The 22,998-nt window shown below is 41.8% G+C and overlaps 2 protein-coding genes across 3 annotated transcripts; both read left to right on the plus strand.

Annotated features, from left to right (window-relative positions):
• Positions 1 to 200: 200 nt before the first annotated feature.
• setdb1b (SET domain bifurcated histone lysine methyltransferase 1b) lies at positions 201 to 13,495 on the plus strand. The gene is made up of 25 exons (XM_082551945.1): positions 201 to 437; positions 2,012 to 2,215; positions 2,331 to 2,494; positions 2,588 to 2,631; positions 3,193 to 3,319; positions 3,403 to 3,570; positions 3,663 to 3,864; positions 3,949 to 4,022; positions 4,126 to 4,316; positions 5,126 to 5,255; positions 5,342 to 5,528; positions 6,878 to 6,991; positions 7,091 to 7,394; positions 7,493 to 7,754; positions 8,708 to 8,798; positions 8,906 to 9,022; positions 9,163 to 9,332; positions 9,417 to 9,641; positions 9,730 to 9,900; positions 10,935 to 11,065; positions 11,236 to 11,255; positions 11,388 to 11,506; positions 11,681 to 11,931; positions 12,031 to 12,119; positions 13,123 to 13,495. The coding sequence occupies exons 1-25, from the start codon at positions 421 to 423 to the stop codon at positions 13,238 to 13,240; spliced, it is 3,690 nt and encodes a 1,229-aa protein (XP_082408071.1). The 5' UTR covers positions 201 to 420; the 3' UTR covers positions 13,241 to 13,495.
• A 100-nt stretch (positions 13,496 to 13,595) lies between these two features.
• LOC309717405 (meiotic recombination protein REC8 homolog) lies at positions 13,596 to 22,960 on the plus strand. Of its 2 annotated transcripts, none has more exons than XM_082551946.1 (17): positions 13,596 to 13,835; positions 16,183 to 16,251; positions 16,327 to 16,469; positions 16,546 to 16,621; positions 16,711 to 16,831; positions 16,930 to 17,005; positions 18,007 to 18,074; positions 18,147 to 18,225; positions 18,317 to 18,440; positions 18,523 to 18,700; positions 20,040 to 20,241; positions 20,616 to 20,767; positions 20,889 to 20,934; positions 21,788 to 21,866; positions 21,959 to 22,048; positions 22,146 to 22,255; positions 22,540 to 22,960. In XM_082551946.1, the coding sequence occupies exons 1-17, from the start codon at positions 13,780 to 13,782 to the stop codon at positions 22,641 to 22,643; spliced, it is 1,773 nt and encodes a 590-aa protein (XP_082408072.1). In that variant the 5' UTR covers positions 13,596 to 13,779; the 3' UTR covers positions 22,644 to 22,960. The 2 variants fall into 2 exon arrangements, with proteins under 2 accessions (XP_082408072.1, XP_082408073.1); XM_082551947.1 differs by having other exon boundaries at positions 20,892 to 20,934.
• Positions 22,961 to 22,998: the final 38 nt, after the last annotated feature.

Raw genomic sequence — 22,998 nt, forward strand, 5'->3', positions numbered from 1 at the left:
AGGCCTCTGGGAGTTTTGTGGTCCTCCCCAGGAAATTTCAACTCAGTGACCCTTCATTTTCGTAGTTTCTGGTCAATTTCGTGCCCTATTCAGTATATATTCATGATGGAAATGTCTGTATTTATGTAAAGAGAAACACAAAAACCAGGCAACGATTGAAAATATAACTGTTGTCCTAAATAAATCCGTTCTTTGTTTCATATTTTTATGGGATCTTGGAGGAGGGATATCTCTCTGCGTCCCGTGTGCCGGACTGCACTTTTCTTAAACCTGGGTAACCCGTTTGGGCGGGTTTGACCCGAACGTATCAAGCGAGCTAACACCGCCTACCTCGGTTTCCCTGACAAACAAAGCATGCACTCCCCATTGTAGCTAGCCGGTAGCATTGGCTAGTTAGCCAAATATTTGCGAGCCAAGAGGATGGAAACCGTTGAAGGGTGAGTCCTGTTTCTGAGAGAAATTTTACACGTAGGCGCAGGCGTTTCTTTGACTGCAGCTTCACGGCACGCAAGTTTGTTGGTTTTTCCAGTCGCAGGCTTCACTTATTCAGCAGATGAGACATTTTCTATGCTAGGCTAACGAGCTAGCCTGCGCTCCCGTGTGTCCTGCTCTTGTGTGGCTTCTCTCAGCTCCTCTGCAACTGAATAAAACGCAAATGCAGTTTTGACGGTCAGCAGCAAGGCTAGGGTAAAACTGGAAATAATTGAAATCATTTAAGTGGATTTTTAATTCAGTGCATCTCCCTGCATGCTATCCAGTAGCAGCTTAGTGTATTCACTTATGCAGCTGCTGTATAATCATTTAAACTGGCGATTAAACATTTAACTTTAAAATAATTACATGTGCTATTACTACAAACTGCTTCTTTCTTTGCTGCTTTTATCCGAACAGTAGGTTCTAATTTGAAGTAGCATATAAACAAAGCCAGCCGTGACATGTTATAGTCGCATTTTCAACTCATGTGAGCATGCCCAGCATCAACTGCACCGTCAAATCAGTTTTAAAATTTGCTTCTCGCTGATGTTTTTAATTGTTCTGTCTTCGCCACAGAGGAACATGTAGGCTTCTGTATGCTAAGGTGAAGCGAATGCTGCAAACATGCACTGCACAAGCATGCACACCAGCTCATATCTGCAGAAAACAGCATTTATGTTACCTGGAGTTATGAGCTTTGGCTGTGATTTCAGCTCCATTAGCTTATAGCTTACATGTGTATCCTTATCAGACACTTCCTCACAATCCAACAAACTTTCCTGGTCAGTCTGAATTGGAGCCAACACTTTACAGTAGGCAAAGTTTCTCTCAGAAGGATCTCAGGTTTCCAGGTGTCTCTTTAACTTCCTCGGTACCGTGTTGACTGTTGGAGTAGTTCCTCTTGACAGTTTGTGTGTATGTGGTTTTCTCCACACAAGAGGATGATCAGTTTCACCTCCTCACAGTGTTATTCTCTTCTGTATCAAGTTTAAGGTGTCAGTCAGGGCCTTTGGTGTGTAGTAACACAGTGAATTTAAATTTCATTCATGACTTTCTGTGCAGTTACAGTATTACTGTTTGGTTGACACAAATTTCCCAGGCACAGCTGGACTCGCCTCAAAGAGCACCTGAGTGCTGATAGAGACGGAGGATCAGAGATGCACTGGTGGTTACTGTTTGTGTGTGTGTTGATGTGATAAATGTGGTACTTTATAGGCGTGATCATGAAAAACAGCACATTACAAACTCAGTAATGTAATAGTTACATATGGAAACTCAATTTTTGTTGCACAAGTAAATGATTAACTACACATAAGCGAATTTCCTCAGTATTTGTTATGTGTCATGTGTCTGAAAGAAAAAAAGCAACATATCAGCTGAAATATCAGAATATTCTAGTTTTTATCACCAAATATCAATGTCAGTCTTGAAAAATCCTACGCTGTGTGCGAGAGAACGTTAACGGGCAAATGTAAAGGAATCTTTGGAAGAAGGAGTAATAAATACACACCGACATGTTTCTGTGCTCCTTTCTCAGAATGGAGGTGGACGGCTGGGACTCCAGTCTGGAGGAAGAGTTGGGTGTTTCTTTGGACGAGCTGAAGAAATGGATTGAAGAAGCTGTGGAGAAGAGCGAGATTGTGCAGAAGAAAAAGACTCAGTTGTCAGAACTGAAGGAATGGGTTGAGCAGAAAGAGGAGGAGGAGGCTCGGACAGAGAAGCTTCTCCGTGATGCCAACCAGTGAGCGGGAATTAAGATATTTCTTTTATTTTCATCAAACGCTGTGTCTTTATTGGTCTACAAACGAACTCTTCTACACTTTCCGCTCACTTCTTTCCTCCCTCCTCTTCCTCAGGTCTGTACTGGAGTGTGAGAAACTGGTGAAGGCAACTTACCGAAAGAACGGCCTCGTCTACCGAGAGAGCAGCTCGGAGGACGAGGGAGGCGGAGCCATGTTGTCCTCTGAAGTCATCGAGATAGACGATGACGACGACGATGACGTTATTGCTGTTGGCTGTTGTAAGTCGGGCTGTTTAGTTATGAATATGCATGTATGTAATGGAGTGATTATGCCTAATAATTATTTGTTTTTCTTCCATCCTTCATTTTCAGTGGTTCCGCCGAAGAAGCCTCTAACTCCAGTCAAAGATCCAGTGGTGAGAGCATTGCTGTATTGATCTGTTATATCTGTCTGTTTGAGGAGAGTTGATCGGTTGAATTATTTTCATTTTGCTGATTGATAGCTCTTAGCTGGTTCAGTTTTTCCTGACATCTAACAAATGGATTGGTGGACGTGACCAATAAAGCCTCTGAGAAAAGCAAAACACTGTCTCTCTTGCTGGATTTAATCCAGATTAACCGAAACAATTTCCTTCATAGCTTGTCACTAATTTTTTATTTTTTAACTAGAAAAAGAGCTTCTAGGACAGCCTGTCTGATCTGTTATTAGGCAAGAGGTAGAGTACACCTCGGACAGGACCAGAGATTTTCCTGCACGTGAACAACTTTGGGAAAAGAAAATCACCTGGACAGTGGTTAAAAAAAAATATAGTTCCACATATTAAGTGGAGTTTTAGCCAGACTTAAAATACATTTTTGTTTATCAAACTGACAAGAAAAAAACTTTTCCTTCAATAGACATTACCAGTCGTGCTCACACGCACCATCCCCCAAAGCCCCATTTTAAGCTAAAGTGTCTTTTTTATTTCTAATGCCAGGTAAAGGAAACTTCCACAGTGCTGCAGAAAACCTCCCAGCAGGTGCAGAAATTGGTCCAAATGGTCAGCAAGCCACCACTCAGTGCGGCATTGCTCCGTTCCCCAGTACCGCCCTCAACTCAGTCAGGTAAACACACTGAAGTGCTGCTGCGTTCTTCAGGCTTTTGTTGAAATACTGATTCTAATGTGTTTTGCTCTTCTGCCCTTTAGGTAGCCACAGCTCACCACCTGCCGTGTTTATATCTCAAGCATCTCAGTCTGCAGGCCAACCAAACCCCAAAATGCCAGAAGATGAGCTCAGAATCTGGATGAGCATTCTGGGAAAGAAGCGCACCAAGACGTGGCACAAAGGCACCCTCGTTGCTATCAACCCAGTTGGTGTGTTATCATTTTCCTTTTCTGCCAGGTTCTTACTCCATGGGCTGTGTCTGCTTTGTCTTTAATGCTCCACACCCTCTGTCTGTCTTCAGGAAATGGTACATTCAAGTATAAAGTCAAGTTTGATAAAGGCAAGAGTCTGCTGTCTGGAAATCATGTGGCTTTTGACTATAACCCCACCCTGGAGAGTCTGTACGTTGGTGCTCGTGTAGTCGCCAAGTATAAGGATGGAAACCTGGTGTGGCTCTATGCTGGAATAGTAGCAGAGATGCCCAACAACAAGAACCGCATGAGGTGGGTTAGATGGTCAAAAATCTGAAGAGCTGTGGGGTGCTGATTGCCTGGGTTTCTTTATAAAGGCCTTTGCACATGTTTCAGGTTTCTGATCTTCTTTGATGATGGGTATGCTTCATATGTGACGCTGCCTGAGCTCTACCCAGTTTGCCGACCATGTAAGAGCCCTTCTCTCAAATTTTTTTGTTTATCTAAAAGAGAAAATAAGTAGCACTTACTGGAATATTTGATTTTTAAGAGTTTTTGTTCTGGTTTTTACAGTAAGGCATACTTGGGAGGACATAGAGGATGCATCATGTCGAGATTTTATCGAGGAATACATAACTGCATATCCCAGCAGGCCAATGGTTCTCCTAAAGGTTGGCCAGATAATCAAGACAGAGTGGGAGGGAACGTGGTGGAAGAGCAAAGTGGAGGAGGTGGATGGCAGCTTGGTGAAGATCCTCTTCTTGGTATGTTTGCACTATAAATAGCACTGATTTAGTCAATGATCAATCAATCTTTATTCCTGACTCGTAGTCAATGGAAACAATAAGTCACACAGCACAGAAACTAGATAAAAAAACAAATGCATCCAAATTCTCTCACATCTCACTTGCAATGACCCATCTCTGCATTAAAAAATCTATATACTTTACTACCCTACTTAATTTACCTAAGAGGATGTTTGCTTGTGCATAGTGCAAAGTTGCCTGTAAATCATACTTGCCAGAGCAATATAGGCTGGCACAGGCCTAATTCTATGATAGCGGAGAGTTTTCTCCAAAGAGCCATTTATGAGCAATATTTGGCCAAAACAAATCTGCATGGACTTGCAAAATGTAATGATGTATAAGATAAGATCAGATTAATAAAAGGGATAAATGGTTAAATCCCCCATTTAATTACTCTGCAGTGAAATATTTGAGTTTGAATTCTTCTAATTAAAACTTTGCTACTAGATAAAATGCATCAGCCTAAAACGCACACTACTTTCAATTTAATTTTGACTAAAGTTCAGCTTAGTCCGTGAGGCAGTCGGCTTCTTTTTTCTTCAGCTGCATACGGCATTCAACCTTTCAACATGTAAACGATGATAAAAATGACATTTGCTAATAATTACAAATTAATTATTGCCATTATTGTGAATAGAGGTGTATCATGGCACGCCTCCTTATGGATTTACAAATGAAAACTACACCGTTTGAGTCCTTGATTAAAAAGTCACCAGACACCTTAGCAGCTGGGAGGCTAAACTGTCTGTGTTGCCCGCTGTTGACAGGATGATAAGAGGAGTGAGTGGATCTACAGAGGCTCCACCAGGCTGGAGCCGATGTTCAATCTGAAGATGACCACAGCCAACACCCAGGAGAAGAAGCTAGCTGGCCAGCAGAGGACAAGACCTAACATGGGTAAAAACCCAAGCGTTCACCACTCACTTGCGATTTTCTGTTTGTGCTTCTTTCTAATTCGACTTGTTCCATTTTTCTGTCTGCAGGGGCGTTGAGGAGCAAAGGCCCAGTAGTTCAGTACACCAGTGACGGGCATGTTGGAGCGTCTCCGGTCAAAGCGCCGCAGCCCTCGACCAGCCAGAGTTCACCAACAGCACAGCTTCAGCAGCGCCCACAGCCGCTGCAACCTCAACAAAGCCCTCAGCCCGCGCTTCCTCCACAGCCTCTGCCACAGTGAGTGATGCTTATAAACATGTCGGCTTTATTCGGCTCAAAAAAAGTAAAAGTTGAGGGAAATTTAGAGTTGGAGCTTCATGCCAGTTTGAATTAAAACAAGAATCTTGTAAAGTAAGTAAAACGTATAATAAGAAGCCGAGAAACTCTTAATTCATGTGAGATAACAATTCCATTTTATTAGATTTATAATATTTTACAAAGCGTTTTATTTGCTGATTGCAATGTTGCAGATTTTAATGAGGTTTTTATTTCACCAACATGATGTGACATGTTTCTAAATGAAAAGAAATGTGTGGGTGGGATTGTTACATGGTGTGACTCGCTTCCTCAGTCAGCATGGGATTAGATTTATGTATTTGTACTTGAGCTCAAAAGAGAACACAAATCTTTTTAGATTAACAGGATTATCAGCAGGTGGGCGAGGTGGTACTGTCACATCATGTCAACAAGGTTTGTGGTTTGAGCCTCCTGATTGGTCGGTGTCTTTCTGTGTGGGTTTCCTCCCAGAGATAGGGTGGAAAGAAAAACTAGAAAACAGATATAATGAACCCAAGAGAGTCCAAGATACCACCATTTAAATGACTACCATAATATAAGGATAGTAGTTATTGTTATTATTATTATTATTTTACATTATTTGAATCATTTCCTACAAAAAATAATGACCCTAATTTTATTCTCCATGGGCCAAATTTACTAAAGGGGGTAAAATGGCAAACACAATCCCCAAATTGTGCTTGTAGGTGTGGTTAGTTTTACAGATAATTTATAAAAGTTGTGCTTTTTTTGTAATTAAATTTCTCGTAAATCTGCCCTCACATCTCCATACCAAACATCATAGAGCAATCGCTGTCTGGTCAGCTATGTTCGAATACGTGTTGGGACATCATGAGTCTGGAGTTTTAAAGTGAAAGATAAAGGTTTAAAAGTTTGCAGCAAATAAATTGACCTAAAGAACAGCTGAAGGACTGATGAGCATATGCAAACTCCCAAGAATTGCTTCTCCTCCTAAAATATTGATCAGATTTTATTAAAACTTGTTAGTAAAACACATTGAATGCCTAATGAATTTTCACCTATCCAGGTCACTTTAATCGTTTTACAGCCAGTAACCTGTGAACTGTGATGGCTTAACCTAGATGGGCTAGCTGCTTATTAAGGGATGATGTTTAAAGGTTCAGATGAGTTACACAGCTCTGCCCGTGTAACTCATCTGAACCTTTAAACATCATCCCTTAAGAAGCAGCTAATATTAAGAATCAAAGTATAGAAATGCAGAGGGGTTGGATTGTTTTTTCCTTTAACTGACTATTTGTGCATTTTTCCCCCTGTTCACTGACTTGAAGGAATAAACATCAGATGGCCCGAAAGAGTACTTCTCCATTTGTTCCTGGGGTGGGCGGCACACATGCCTCTAAAGTCACGCAGTCTCTTACATCCACTAACAGCAACCTCTCAGGGTGAGTTCACCTTGTGTTCATTAAACTAGCCATGTTTTTCAGCACAGAAAGCATTAACTTCACTCTCTGTCTTTTCCCTGTTTGCCTGTCAATCCACAGTGGAAGAGCGCTGAATGCCCCAAACCCTGTGGCGCCCACGTTTACACAAACGTATCAGAGACAAATGACCCCGCTGACTACAGTCCCTGCTGCTATTCCCCACGCAGTGGCCCAGGTCCCACACCAGCCGGCGTATCGCGCCCCGACCGACCGCATCTTCTATCTGGCGCACACATGTCAGCCTGCCTGTCTGAAGCGCGTCCGGCCCGCAACAACAAGCATGCACAGAGGGAAGAACCCGCTCCTCACACCTTTGCTGTATGACTTCAGACGCATGACGGGACGGCGCAAAGTCAACCGCAAGGTGATAAGGAACATCAACATGATTGACGACTTTCAAATGTATTTCTTTTTTTTTTGTATTTATAGGTAACCCTTACCTTTTGCATGTCCACTCCTCAGATGTCTTTCCACGTCATCTACAAGGCTCCGTGTGGACTTTGCTTGCGTAACATGGCCGAGATCCAGCAGTACCTCTTCCAGACGAACTGTGACTTTATATTCTTAGAGATGTTTTGCCTGGACCCCTACGTGCTCGTCGATCGTCCCTTCCAGCCACAAAGGCCCTTTTATTACATTCCAGACATCACGGCAGGAAAGGAGGATATTCCACTTTCCTGTGTCAATGAGATTGATAACAGCTCTGCTCCTGAAGTAACTTACAGTAAGAACAACACTGAAATCATAATAAAGGGACAGAGACTGTTTTTCTGTTGAGGGTGGGATTTTGGGTTTAAGGACAAATCTTTGTTTTAAATGGCAACTAACAGAGCATTTTCAGTGGTCTTGGAAAGTAGTAGGTGTACATATGAGATGATGACATATGAGCCAAGACACAACACCAACAAAGTCATTTTTTAACTTGGTTATAACATCAATTTTCATTCATTATGACACCCTACATTCTCATTACAGTATACTGTTAACAGGGTTACTGAAAATCTAAGTCGAGTAAAGCACAAGTTTTCACAGAATGCATAGTGTCGTATGAAAACTTAAGTATGCACTTACTGCTCCCATAGGGTAAGAGCGAAAAGGCTATCACTGTTCTGATGCAGATGATCCCAAGTACAGGAACAAATCTGCAACAGAATGGCTGAAAAAGAAAAACAACAAGCAGTGATGCTGTGTCGCAGTGAAATACAGGCAAACCTCAAAGAACTGAAGCAATACTGGAAACATGAGTGGGCCAAAATTCTTCCACATAGATGTCAGGGACTGATGACGTCATAGAAAAACAAGAAGCAACAAGTTATTGCTGATAAAGGTGGTTCTAGTCGCTATTGATTCATCTGTTGTGTTAAGTTTTTCACAAAAAAGTGAACCACGATGTGAAATACACTACAGGTTAACAAAAAATGAATAAATTATGCATAATATGTGGATAAAAACCCTTTAGGAAAACTTTATGATTTCTTGTGATATTATATGATGTGATGTTCACTTTTTCGACTGTGATTTTCTTTTGAAGTCAATAACTCAGCAGCTCATACTAAGACTTAATGTGAAGAGTACTGTTAATGTGAAAATTCATTTTTAAAAATGACTCCGACACCACATTAATGCAAAGTTACTTTGTAATGACAGGCTAATAGATCATGTTGTCCTCTCTTTAAGGTAAAGAGCGTATTCCTGAAGATGGCGTGTTTATCAACACCAGTGCAGACTTCCTTGTCGGCTGCGATTGCACCGACGGCTGTCAGGACAAGTTAGTGAAGCAGCTTTTTCTTTCTTTCTCTTTTTCATATTTTTCCCACTTCTAGAGCTCTGAGGATGTGTCTTTGAGTTTTAATACCTGTTATCACATAATTACAGATCCAAATGCTCCTGCCACCAGCTGACCCTTCAGGCTACAGGTTGTACACCGGGGGGACAGATCAACCCAAACGCAGGATATTCGTACAAACGATTGGAGGAGTGCCTGCCCACAGGGTGAGACACTGAACAACAATACTGAACCCTCATTCCCCTTAGTACCTCACGAGACCATAATTACTGTTGAGTTTATTGGGCCGTCTTTCTTCAGAGGCACTTATCTCTTCTTTCTTCTTGTTACCCGTTCTCTCTCTCAGGATCTATGAGTGTAATAAAAGATGCAAATGTAACGCTCAGATGTGCACCAACCGGCTGGTGCAGCACGGCCTGCAGGTCCGTCTCCAACTCTTCAAGACCCAGAACAAAGGCTGGGGAATCAGATGTCTGGATGATGTAGCTAAAGGCTCATTTGTGTGCATTTATGCTGGTGAGGCAGCGTACTTTAAATTCAGGTGATGACTTTATTGCAAGAGGACTTAATTATTTGCCTTTTTTCCTGCCGCTTCACCAGGTAAAATCCTGACAGATGACTTTGCTGACAAAGAAGGTCTTGAGATGGGTGATGAGTATTTTGCTAACCTGGACCACATAGAGAGTGTGGAGAACTTTAAGGAGGGCTATGAGAGCGAGGCTCACTGTTCAGACAGCGAGGGAAGCGGCGTGGACGTATCCAGGATAAAAATCCAGCCCTCTGCTTTAGTGTCAGCTAACCCTGTGGGGCGACCAGCTAAGAAGAGTAAGTCTAAATCCAAACACGAGAGATCAAAGCGGTGTTGAGCTTCTTATTCTCCATATAATTTCTCACATTTCTTTTTTTCTTACAGCCCAAAGCTCGAGCTCGTCAGGCGACAGCAATGAGGATGAGGACAAAGAGTCTAAGAGTGAAGATGAAAGCGACAGTTCAGATGACACGTTTGTGAAGGACAGCTACTACAGCTCCAGCTCGGTGTGGAGGAGTTACACCACACGTGGGCAGGTCAAAGGCAACAAGGAAGGTGAGCCAGCTGCATCTTTGTAGTGTAACGGGTTTCACACAAAGGACAGTTCACATTAGATAGATGAGGAGTTTGTGTATGTGTGCTTCGTTATGAAGATTTGTCAGTGACTTAATGCTTTTTATGTTTTGGGTCTTTTTTTTTTTTTCTTAGAGATGGAGTAATCAACAGTGTTTTCTTATGTTATTCTTATAATGCATACACTATACTGGCAAAAGTATTCACTCTTCTGCCGCACACATGAGCTTGAGGGACGTCCAATACCTAATCTATAGGATTTAATATTTTAATGTTGGAAGTGAGGCCTTTTCGGCCTCACTTCCTGCAGTGTTTCCTCATTAATTCTGTCAGAAAGATTTCTGTGTTGTATTCCCATGGATATGACGTAAGGCTTTAATGCGGCTGCTCGGGCCATGGAAACCCGTCCATAAAGCTCTCTACGAACTGTTCTTGAGCGAACCTGAAGGCCACATGAAGTTTGGAGGTCTGTAGTGACTGACTATGGAGAAAGTTGCGGACCTCTGCGGACTAAGAATTTCAGCATTCGCTGACCCCGCTCTGTGTTGCTGTCATTCCCAATCACTTCCGCTTTGCTATAAATCCACTAACAAGCGACTGTGGATATTTAGTTGTGAGAAAATTTCATGAGCGGACTTGTAAAGGTATCATCTTATCACAGTACCACGCTGGAATTCAGTGAGCTCAGGAGAGCGACCCACAAATATTCCGAGAAGCAGTCTGCATGCCTAGGTGTTTGATTTTACACATCTGTGGTCATGAAAGTGATTGGTGCACCTTACTTCAAAGATTTGGATGACTGTTTGAATACTTTTGGCATTATAGTGTATGTGAGTGTAGTTTTGGTTAAGTGGGAAGTGTCCCACACAGTGGGAGTTAGGGACGACCTTTGTACGGATTGTATGAAACACATTTAAGCTTTTCGGCCTCACTTCCTGCAGTGTTTCCTCATTAATTCTGTCAGAAAGATTTCTGTGTTGTATTTTTACACTTGTCTCTCTCCTCCTCTGCCTCAGGGAGTCAAGATAGTAAAGATGGAATGAGCATCTCAGCCAGAGGAACAGATGATGACAAGCCACCATCTATGCCAGAGGAGACGGGAAAAAGCAAAGTGGCTTCCTGGCTAACGAGCCAGGGGCTTAAAAAGGTTATTAAAGACAACGTAATGTTGGAAATATACAGAATACACAGAAATAAAGCTGTAGTCCTACTTTCATCTTAGTACAGGAAAAGGCTGAATGGTAAAAGGTGGCTCTTTTTCTTCATGAACATGTTGCGTGATTATTAATAACCCTTCCTTTTCTATTTTCTTCGTAGGAACCTGGAGATAACAAGAGGTTTGTTTGGATTTCACACTAACATGCTTACACTGGTGTTTAGACCGTGTTTGCTTCCACACGTTTGTGCTTGAGCTCATTTTGCTGGAAAGCATTTCTGTTGAGATGACTTTCATTTTTTATCTCTTGCAGTCCAGTGAAGCCTGAAGTGGTGAAGAAGCAGGATGTGATGACTTTGTCTGACAGTGACGATGTTCAGACCATCAGCTCAGGATCCGATGACAACAAGGACAAAGAGAAAGCAACGCCAGGTAAAGAGTCGGTTGTCGGTTTCATTGTTTTAACTGGTCTTAACGCATTATCAGATGTAGCACTCTGATCTGTACAATGACAGTAAAGATTTATCTTAGCTTGAATTGCTTTTGTTTGTCATCACACTTATCGTAACTTTCCACTGGTTTTCTCTTTTCTTACATCTGGATCAGGTGTGACTAAAAAGCAGGTGGCTGTGAAATCTACTCGTGGCATCGCCCTGAAAAACAGCCACGGGATGATGGTAAAAACAGGCGTGCCTGGAGGTGGAGGGCCGGGAGGAGGTAAAGGAGGACAGCAGGGGCAGACGGGAGGAGGCGGAGACAACACTCCCACTAAAAACACCCGCCAGTTCTTTGATGGGGAAGAGTCCTGTTACATCATTGATGCCAAGTTGGAAGGAAACCTCGGACGTTATCTCAACGTATGAATCTGCTGCTGTGTGATCGTTTTATGTTACTTGAGCGCCGCTCTGATTACTTTCCTCTGACGTCGTCACCTCTGCTCTCTGTTTGTGTTACAGCACAGCTGCAGTCCGAACCTTTTCGTCCAGAATGTGTTTGTAGACACGCATGACTTGAGGTTTCCCTGGGTTGCCTTCTTTGCCAGCAAGTGAGTTTTGAAACAGAGGAAAAGATTATCCAAGATTTTCTGTACTTGAACATGCCTGCAAAACAGTAGAATTCTTGTCTTTATCCTTACAAATAAACTGACAGGAAGGTGTGTTTAAAGTTGAGTAAAGTTCAACATATGTGCCGTTTTATTTTAGGGGATTTCTCTCTTACAGGGCGAGAGGCCATCATCCATAACTATCTTGATGAGTTTTTTTTATTAATTATATTATTTAATCATGTCTAACACTGAGACTGCACTACTCTGAATGTTTGCTTTCTGTTAAACAGGCTGGAGTTTTGAGTGGAAAAACAGATGCTGTGTTGTTTTCTGTGTGAATGCAACCTTAGGGTGGCGCTGCTGTGTCATTGTTAGGCCTGCCATCGGATCATACAGGAATAGTTTTACAGTTGCGGAAAGGTGTTCCTATCAGCAATGGACTGGATTTATGCCACCTGCCTAAACAGCACTTGTGGCTCAGTGTGTGCAGGGAAAGAGAGAGGCATTAGACTGGGAACTCTGTAACAAGCAGTCGACCACTCTCACTATTAGTTTCAAGGCTAGAACGTACAATGAAGACTCATCTGGCCACTTCACCTTGCTCCCCTTTGCCCTTTGTAAGGTAAAAGGGCAGGTTGCTCTGCCCTTTTGCCCTTCAAAACAGCTTTAATTCTTCATGACAACGAGATGCTGGAGACATTCCTCAGAGATTCTGGTCCATATTGACATGATAGCATCACACAGTTTCTCTAATAGATCAATATCTGATGACTCAGAAGATCAGCAGTTTCTGAAACACTCAAACCAACACAGCTGGCAACAAGAACCGTGCCATGCTCAGTCTGAACATCAGCATGTTGTCTCAACTGTATCTACAAGCCTAAATGAATTGAGTTGCTGCCATGTGATTGGCTGATTAGACATTTGCGTTAATGAATATGTACCTAACAACATCTTAACGTTTTGTTCTTGCACTGACATCACCGTTTGTGTCGTCGTGCAGGAGGATCCGGGCCGGCACAGAGCTGACCTGGGACTATAACTACGAGGTGGGCAGCGTGGAGGGTAAGGTCCTGCTCTGCTGCTGCGGCTCCACCGAGTGCCGAGGAAGACTGCTGTGATCCACAGGGACCTCCATTACCTGTAGTTAAACTAAGGAACCCTCTCAACAATGTACCCTGAGTTTTTATTTGTTCTTTTTTTGGAGGGGTTTGAGTTGTGTGTTTTGTTTTGTTTTTTAATTCAAATTTTACATTTTATTACTACTGCCTTGATTTTATTGTTCCTCTACATCTCAATAAAATGTCCTCTCTGTGAAACTAACCAAAGGTCCTGAATTGAAACAAACCCTTCACAATAAAATAACTGTATTATGACCTTTTGTTCGTTTTTAATAATGTATTGATATTTTATTTAATCGAGCTTTAACATTTGTGTGCCTATTTCTCTTTAAATGTTACTTCAAGCGCTCAGAGTGACCAGCAAATCATACAAGTGTTGTCATTTCTCACAGCAGCACTGACCAACCACCTGTCTCAGAAGAATAAACAAACAACATTCATATCTCACAGTGGAGAGAATCAGCTCTGATGTAGATCGGAAGCTGTGATCTATCGGATTTTATCCGCTAATTAACTGATTTATCAAAAAATTTGCTGAAATGTTTTACTATCCCACAGTTTTAAAGCGTCACACAGGATGCTTTTCTACCATCTGGTGAGTAAAAACCTGGTTAAAATCGACACATAGATGTACTCCACAGTGCTTGCAGTAGGCTAATTAGGCCGTTTCATGTCAGCTAACATTATTGATAAGATGTTTTAAAAATCATTACGTTTAATAGGAAAATGGGTATTTTAGACTAGTTTCTAATCATAAATATACTTAAATCTGGGGGGAAAATGTTGCTAATGTGCACAAACCCCTGAAGTAAACATTCAGACTCGCTGATGGTTACGTTTTATGTTCCAGTCTTCCTTTACCCAGAGAAAACAGGGTGTTTAAGTACATTTTAAGTGGTTAAACATATTAATATTTTAGTCTATAAAAGCCTAACAGAAGCATGTTTCTGTCGACCCGTTAAAGTAATTAAATGTATGTACTTCCTCACAAGGAAAATAACCGGTGCACTGTGTGTTAGTTTTGGGGGGAGTTTATCAATTTTACATACATTTTACCAACATTTTTATGCATGTAAAACTCACATTCTGCCTCTGAGTCCATATGTATATTTAAATGTGTTAAAAAAAAAAAAAAAAGATCGCACGGTGCAGGTGCAGCTGACGTTAAGCAAACATAAACATCAAGTTTAAAGTATTTGAAGCCTTGTTTATGAAAGACGCTAGCTTTGAAGATTGAGAGATCAAAGGCTACATACATCGTAAAATGAGGGCATTCCCATCTTTGTATTTATTCAAGGTATTTTCAGACATTTTTAAAACCGTGAAAAAAATATATGATAATCAAAGTCATTTCGATCAGTTTTTAGCTGAAAAGCAAATGAAACTGCATCTATTAAAGGGTAAAAAACTGGTAAATTGTTAATGTGTCAATCATTTTTCATACACAAATGTGTACTTTTTTAAAAAAAAAAGTACATTTGTCCTAAGTACACTTAAGAATTCACTGACCTGTGCGGCTGTAAAATGAAAATAAAAACAACAATGGAGTGATTTGCAAATTTTAAAACCCCCATATTTTACTCTCTGTAGAACATAGAAAACACATGAGATGTTTCGACTGAGACATTTTTAATCATGTGAAATATTAGCTCAGTTTGAATTTTTGTTAGCAACATATCTGGAAGATGCTGGACTGGAGGGGGAGACAGGTGGAGGAACATTTTGCAACTCACTTAATTGGCAGCGGAGCAGAGTAACGTAACTGAGCATTAAAACAGCATCTTAAATAGACAGATTCATCAATCTGGAAAAAAATGCATCTGCAAAATTGTGGAACAATTTCAGAGTAACATTTTGATGCATGACCATTAATCAACAGCCATGAGTATCATTCACAGAGAGTTGGAGAATGGCTGCAATCACAGAATTATAAGATGTTCGTAAGGTTTGAAGAAGTCCCTTGGATGAGTGATGAAACATTTCTCCCACTGAAAACATTACGTCCAGATGAATAGAATCAACTTTCTGGGATTTCAGAGTAATGTTTTTCAATGAAAATTGCAAAGTCTTTGAATAATTCATCATCTACAGTATATAAAATTTAAAAGATTCAGAGAATCTGGAGAAATCTCTGTGCACAAGGCGGGAACGGGCTGGAAATTAAAACTGGATGCTTGTGATCTTCTGGCCATCAGGCGGTGCTACATGAAAAACATGTGAGTCTGCCAAAAACAAATCACTGCAGGGCTCAGAAACATTTAAGTTCAACACAGTTCAGTGTGCCAGCCACAAATTATTAAAAAACATATATGGAGCATCCTCTGGACTGAAGAGGAGAGGGACCATTCATATCAGTGCTCAGTTGAAAAGTCTGCATGTCTGATGGGAATGCTGCCATATGGCGTATGTTGCTACCTATGGAGCAACATACGCTCCCATCCAGATGAGGCTTTTTTTTCTGGGAAATCCTTGTATATTTCAGCAAGACAATGATAATGATGAGCCAGATACTGCATCTATTCCAGCAGGATGACTTCATAGTAGAAGAGTTCAGGTGCTGGACTGGCCTCCCTGCAGACCAGACCTTTCACTGACTGAAAATATTTTGAATATTTTCAAACAAGAAATGTGACAAAAGCGAAAATGCCCAAATGCAACAATGACTATCAAAGGGTGTCAAAACTATGAGAATCTATTGGTATTTTTAGCTGATACTTGCTAAGTTTTACTCTAAAAATGGAGCACAACAGCGAGTGGACGGGGAGGTGAATCGCGTGTTAATGGTACCATAAACTTTTCCCAACCACAGACTGTCTTTGGTTCTTTTCTGTCACAGTTTAAAAGATTATACATTATTTATTCGTTCTTTAGCTTTTAATCTTGATTTCCATCTTCAGTAAAATAAAACATGAGTCATCATTAATCCCCTGTGCCCATTTCAGGCTGGCAGCTACGAAAGGCATCAAGGTTCCCCGCCGGGATTTCCTGAAAATCAACGTTAGAAGCACCTGGTAAGAAGTAATTTGAGTCACTTTCTCACATTTTTAGCTTGCTTGCATATTAAAATGAAGTTAATGCTCATCCAGCGACGACATCATAAACTACGTGCTGGAGCGGGTCGCACCACCTTGTCCAGGTCTGCCCCGACCCCGATTCTCCCTCTACCTGTCCTCCCAACTTCAGTATGGTGTCGTTGTGGTCTACCACCGGCAGTGTGCTATTCTTCTGGGTAAGGAGGCATTTACACACTGAAGGAAGGAGAGACATAATTGATCCTGATGTTGATTCATTTGTTGTCCTTTCAGAGGAACTTCAGTCCATTGTGGGACAGCTGGTCAAACAGAGAACCTCACAGAAAATTGATATGGATGACCACAGCAGGTGAGAAATTATGCTCAGCATATTTACCTTCATGTTCAATCTCAAAGTAACAGCTGTTTCCTGGCACTGAGCTTCCTGTTGTTTTCCAGACCATCTCTGGTCCTGCCAGATGTCCTGACTCTGCTGGAGGAGACAGACGGAGCTCCTGACCCTTTTTTTGGAGTGATGCAGCTGCAGGATGCCATGCCCAGCCCCAGTACACTAATACAGGTCGCAACTAAATAGCAGCAGTTAATAAGTGAAAGTTGAGCTGCAAATCATCTTATTAGTTCATAAACTAAGAGTTCTCTGGCTGTATTGATTCTTAGATGAGTTGGGAGTATCTGAGAGAAGCTTCTCCTGAGCATCCTGAACTGATCAGTCCAGCTGCTGCACTGGAAAACGGTAGGATGTGTTAAAGTCGCCGAATTGAAAAAGTGTACTAGTTTTCTTTCCTTTTTATGTGTCAAGTCATACTAAAAAATGACCTTAGCAGGTCTTAAAATCATTTAAATACAGCCTCAAATGAACGACACGTGTCACATTTCATCTTGTCATAATTAATTTAACAAAAAGCCTAAATGTAGAAACATTGAGCGCAAAGGTAAGTACACGACATGATTCAGCAGCTTGTTGAACCACGTTTAGCAGCAACAGCTTGAAGAAATCACTTTCCCTGTTGTGGAGGAATTTTGGCCAACTCCTCTTTACGAAGTAGTTCATGAAGGTTTGTGGGGATTTATTTGTGCGCAGCTCTCTCAAGGTCCCTTACTTACTTACTTACTTACTTACTTACTTACTTACTTACATACCTAAAACCCCTCCTAGGTATAGGCTGTTGCCAAGGGTTGGTCTTTCTTAAGGACCATTTCTGTCAGATTGAGTTCTGTATACAGATACACCAAAATAAGGAGCAGAAAGCTTTTTTAATCACTATTGCATCTTATTTCATCTTTGGCACGAATATTGTTAATCAAATCAAGTTTATTTAGCAGCGCCTACTTATCTTCTTAATTCCTATAGAAGCAGGAACCTTTTGCACTTTAAGCAGATACACCTGCACTAGTTGTACAAATAATATCTGCTCACATGGCTTATTTTTCTGTAGAAATGTGTTCAGGGATGTGCAGCATGCGCACGTCCCTGCATGAGCTCACACTGCAAATCCAGCCAGACATGAGGAGCAGAAAGAAAACGACAGGTCAAAGCAGAGCGGAGCAGAGTGCCTTCAAACACTTAATTTGCAGAAAGTGATGCCTCAGAGTCAGGAAGGGTTGTGCAGCTAAATTTCACTCAGCAGAGGAGAGCACTTTAATTTAAACATGATTAGTCATAGCTTCTGCTGGCCTCTGTGGAGTTGATGCTGACTTTTATATTAATGTGTATTCACGACTCTGTTTTCGCAGGTATAACCGTGTCTCCAGAGGCCATCACTCTGAGAGAGGCGGAGCCTGTTGGTATCCCCGTTACAGAGGTAGGGGAGTAAAAAGGAAACAGATCTTCAGTGTAATATCTCTGCTCATCATCTGCCTTATTTCACTGCTAGTTTGAGGGTGCAGAGCTGGTTGATGACCATCCAGATACTATTGACTTCCTGCTGGCACAAACAGATCACTTTCCAGAAGGTGTGTAGCAAAAAGCTTCTGTGATTTTGCATTTTCAAGAAAAGAAAAACGTAGAATGGGACATAACATACTCTATAATCTTTTCTAACAGGAGATTTGGAGATACCGGGAGAAAAGGTGGCAGCAGGGGAACAAGAAAAAGAGGTGGAACGGGAGGAACGAGAGGGCGACCTGGAGAAACACGGAGCAAAGGAGCTCACAGGATCCACTCTAGAGTAACTTAGAGACACTTATGTAAACAGAAAATACCATGACAGACAAACAGTGATCCACTTAGTGTGTTTTTACATGTGTCAGGTTGCAGCCCACTACTCTTTCCAGTGAGGAGGCTATTTTGTTGCCTCAGGAAGAGCCAGGCCTGCCCGCAGAGAAGCCCCCCTCAGACCAGCTCACTCCCGTCTCTGTGCCCGGCCTGCCTGCTCCGCCCTCTGCAGCAAAGGAACGTGAAAGGCGTCTAAGAAGTCTGGAGTTGGAGGTGCTGGCTTTTGTGGGTTTTACTTAAATGACAGAAATATTTAATGTATTTAACAAAAACAGAAAGAGCTATAAACGGTTTTGCCCTAACAGACGAACATTAAGTATCTTTACCCCTCCCACGCACACCAATCTGTAGACCCTGTGATGCTCTCATTACTGCCAGTACTATTTAAGAAGGTCAAACATGTAAGATTATATGTGCAGCTAGCAATGATAATAAATAATGAATCAAGTTTGTCCAGATTGACATGATAGCATCACTCGGTTGCTGCAGATTTGATGGCTGCACATCCACAATGTGAATCTCCTGTTTCACCACATCCCAACGGTGCTCTGTTTGACTGAGATGTAAACCCATTGTCATGTTAAAAAAAAAGGTGATTTCAGCTTTGTTATCTTGCTGGAAGCAGGATGGGCACACAGTGGTTGTAAAGTAATGGACATAGCAGCAATACTGACGTAGGCTGCGGTGTTTAGACGATGCTCAGGCTCTGAGGGGCCCAAAGCGTGCAAAAAAATATCTTCCACATTAAATCACTACTTTTCTGACCATCCCACTTTAAACCCTACGGATGGTTTTGTGGCAAAAACACCTAAATCTCTCTCTTCTTCCTCTTTCTGATGTTGAGATTGAACTTCAGCACGTCTTTTTGTTCATTATCTGTACCTACTTACCCAAACATGCTGAAATAGCTCAGTTGGGAGAGCTTTAGACTGAAGATCCCAGGTTTCAGCAGTGGAGTGCTGTCTTTAGGCAGTCCCAACCTGGAATCATAAATGCTTCCAATTCTAAATATGCAAAGTTGCTTCCATTTGATTAGATGTTTGTGTTAAAAAGAAGTTAAATGGCTGTACTTAATAAAGTGGCTTGCGTATGATACTTTGCTGAGACTGTATAGAGTCCATAGTCACCAGCTGAAATCTTTGGAATCAGTTATTCAGAGATTACAGTTCTAGTTTTAAAGGGAAAGTTACTGTTTTGCTTTGTTTAGGTCTTGAATAGGTATAGAAATGTCTTAAAACTGAGGGTGAAGCTTCCCTGAGAGCTTTCCATTCTGGTGGAAGATTAACACCAACTGGAGGAATATTTTGTAGGCTTGCTACCCCCACCCCCTTTTGAAAAATCTCCCTAACCCTCTTTTACTAAGTCATAACATAAAAACAAGACATTAGTCAAAGTCAAGTCAAAGTCAACTTTATTTGTCAATTCTGCCACATGTACAGGACATACAGAGAATAGAAATTTCGTTACTCTCAAACCCTAGATGAAATAGCAAATTAGCTACAACTTACAAATCTCTGGTCCCCTTTAGTCAATCTATTTCCCTCGCCCCCAGGATGTGGCTTCACCAGAGAAGAAGAAGAGGAAGAGGAGAAGCAGGCAGCTGATCTTCTTTGACCCGGTGACGCAGCTCTCCCAGGACGATGTGCAGCGACAGATCGACGACTCTTTGACCGAGACGAGGCGACCACTCCTCGCCCCGCTTTCCTTTCAAAGGATCCTTCCTGCTGCTGATCTCTTCAACAAGCCCTGCACCTGTCAGTATCACAGCTGCTAAAAATAGAGCGAAGCATCCTCTCGTCACCCCAGAAACATCTGTTTAAATCTCACCCCCCTTTATACCTTACTCATTAGATGGAAATCAGGTAGAGCTGTGCACTGTTGGTTTTCTAGTATGGCCATGGACTATGCTGCGAGCTCCTTTCTTTTCTAATTACAGGCTTCTAATAATCTAACTGCTAATATTTTTAATGCTGGCTCCTCTAAATTGTTGCAGTAAAAGCTTCACGTGGAACCTTGAATTCTATTTATTCCCCTCACTTCTTATATTCAGCGGCCGCTGCAGCTCTATTAATGGTGTGACTCAAGTAACCTTTTCAAAAATAAACCACGAAGCTATTTTCCCCTGCAGTCTTGCCTGAAGAGGTTCAGTTTCTATGGAGACAGAGTGCAACCGTCACACCCCTCTCGGGCTCGGACCTGCAAGTTGGGGAGCGAGGCCCCGAATCCACTGATTCTGAAAGGGAGAGAGAGCGTGAGATGCTCGAGGTTCCCGAAAGAGAGGTGTGGAAAAGCGTTTTGTTACGTGGGCAGCGATTGGCAGGGATGTCTGCAAAGGCTTTTAATGCAGGAGATGGAAAAACACTCACAGTTGTTAACTCATTACTTGTGTCTTTGCGTGAAGCAGGTCCTCAGAGAAATGGCAGAATCAGAGATGCTTGATATTTCAGGTAAGATTATCAAAGATTATCACCGGTATACAAAGATGGATGTAGATTCCAGTTCTAAAACCTAAAGCTAGTGATGAAGTCATGACCAGCAGGGGGCGACACCATAAGTTGCACTATCCTGATATCTTAGTAAACACTTTCCTGAAGGGTTTAAGATCTCAAGCACCAATTACCTTGCATGCTGCTACTGTGTGCAGTGTCGTGAATTTTAAATCACTCACCCAACCCACTCGCTAATCACACATGAGTTCAACACACCACAAATCACAAACATTCAGTTACACTCAGTTTTATTTAAAGCACCAGTTCACAACAACTGTCTCACAAGGTGCTTTATACTGTAAGCTACCCAACTTTGTTAAACAAATAAACAAGAAACACCCACAATAATCAAATGACCCGCTATGAGCAAGCACTTGGCAACAGTGGGAAGGAAAAACTCCCTTTTAACAGGAAGAAACCTCCTGCAGAACCAGGCTCCAAGCCATCCGCCACGGTTAGTAATTAGCAAGGGGCTGAGGCTTCAACATGACCTGAATAACTACTGAGTGTCATAAAAATAGTTACGTCCATCTTTGTATACAGTCTTTGAATTAAAGGTAGAAATTCACAATTTTAGGTTTAAATTAGCAGGTTTGTGTGTGTGTGTGTGTGTGTGTGTGTTTTAGCTTAACTGGATGTAACATTTTGTCCTCAGTGTGTTAGCATTGCAGATTTATTTGGCACAAGCTAAAACCTTCTGTGCATTCACATGGGGTGAGCCTGAGGTCAGAGGTCAGGTCAGGCGTGTAACACTAATGGCTTTTAAAATACGATAAGATGCATTCATTTTAAAATGCATGTATACATCCAGCCCAGGGTGCACTGCCACTGGAGGGCAGTGACCAGAGAGAGGTGTCTCGAGAGATCTCCCCCTTATATCTATCCGAAGGGTAAGTAAATATCAAAGAAGATCTCTGTGTGTGTTGATGTGCAGGTGTGTGTGTGTGAGCGATCACACTCATGTGCACCCATCATTTGGCAGGTCCACTCTCTCCAGGTCTATTTCTACACTGAGGGACATCCCAGAGGTGTCGGACGAGTTGCCTGGGAGAGTAGCCGCGGAGTCACCTCGGTAATAACCAGCAGAAAAACAGAGACGACTCTCTCTTTAGTGTCTCCCGATGTTTGAGTTCGATTTGGAGACAGGAATGTGGTTTGTTTGTTGCCAGGTTGCTGCCAGAATTGGCCGAAGGTGAAGTAGAGCCTCTGCTTTTTCAGTCCCTCTTGCCGCCCGAGGTCAACCGCAAAACTGTCAGCAATGTTTTTCAGCGGCTTCTGGGTAAGCAGGCACTTTCACTTATCATCGAACTGTCATGTCACTCATGTTAAAATTGTATTAATGGTACAGCGCCAAGGCTGTGGCGGTCCCTGGCCCGTGACCTTCAGTTTATAAAGGTTGAAATAACAAACAGTGTCACTAGTGGAAGCTTTAGGAATGAACTGATGAACAAACATACTGGTGACTTGTGTACATTCATGGAAAAGTAATTTGCTTTAAAAACATGAGATCTTTTCTGTGCTTCAGTGACCGTTTATGTGTGTGTGTGTTGTGTTGGTGGGTAGCATCTTTATCTGCCAGGAAGCTGCGTGTGGAGCAGGATGAGCCTTATGGTGACATCTTCATATTTCGTGGCTCCAACTATGAAGAAATACATCTGCCTTTGTAACATGGAAGCAGCGAAGCAGCGCTGAGCCTCCTGATCGGACTCGTCCCATCTTAAAGCCAGACTGGAAACTTCGTGTTCAACAGCATCATAAATACAAAGCGGTGTTTTGTGAGAGATCATTTCACGAGAAGGGTTTAAAAAGCATTTTATCGAGCTTTTAATGCGATTAAGTGTTGTTTTTATAATTGTTCCTTAGTGCTACCAGGTTTATGAGATTTCTGATAAATATTTTAACAATTTTTATTGTTTTATCTGCAATCAAACAGAAGTGTTGTCGTTGTTGTTCTGTGCACTCAGTTGAACTGTGCTGTGTTCTGTTGAACTGCAAAATAAATGAATTTTTGTGACCTCTGTG

The sequence above is a fragment of the Aulonocara stuartgranti genome, assembly GCF_965226115.1.
Source record: "Aulonocara stuartgranti genome assembly, chromosome: 11".
Taxonomy (NCBI): domain Eukaryota; kingdom Metazoa; phylum Chordata; class Actinopteri; order Cichliformes; family Cichlidae; genus Aulonocara; species Aulonocara stuartgranti.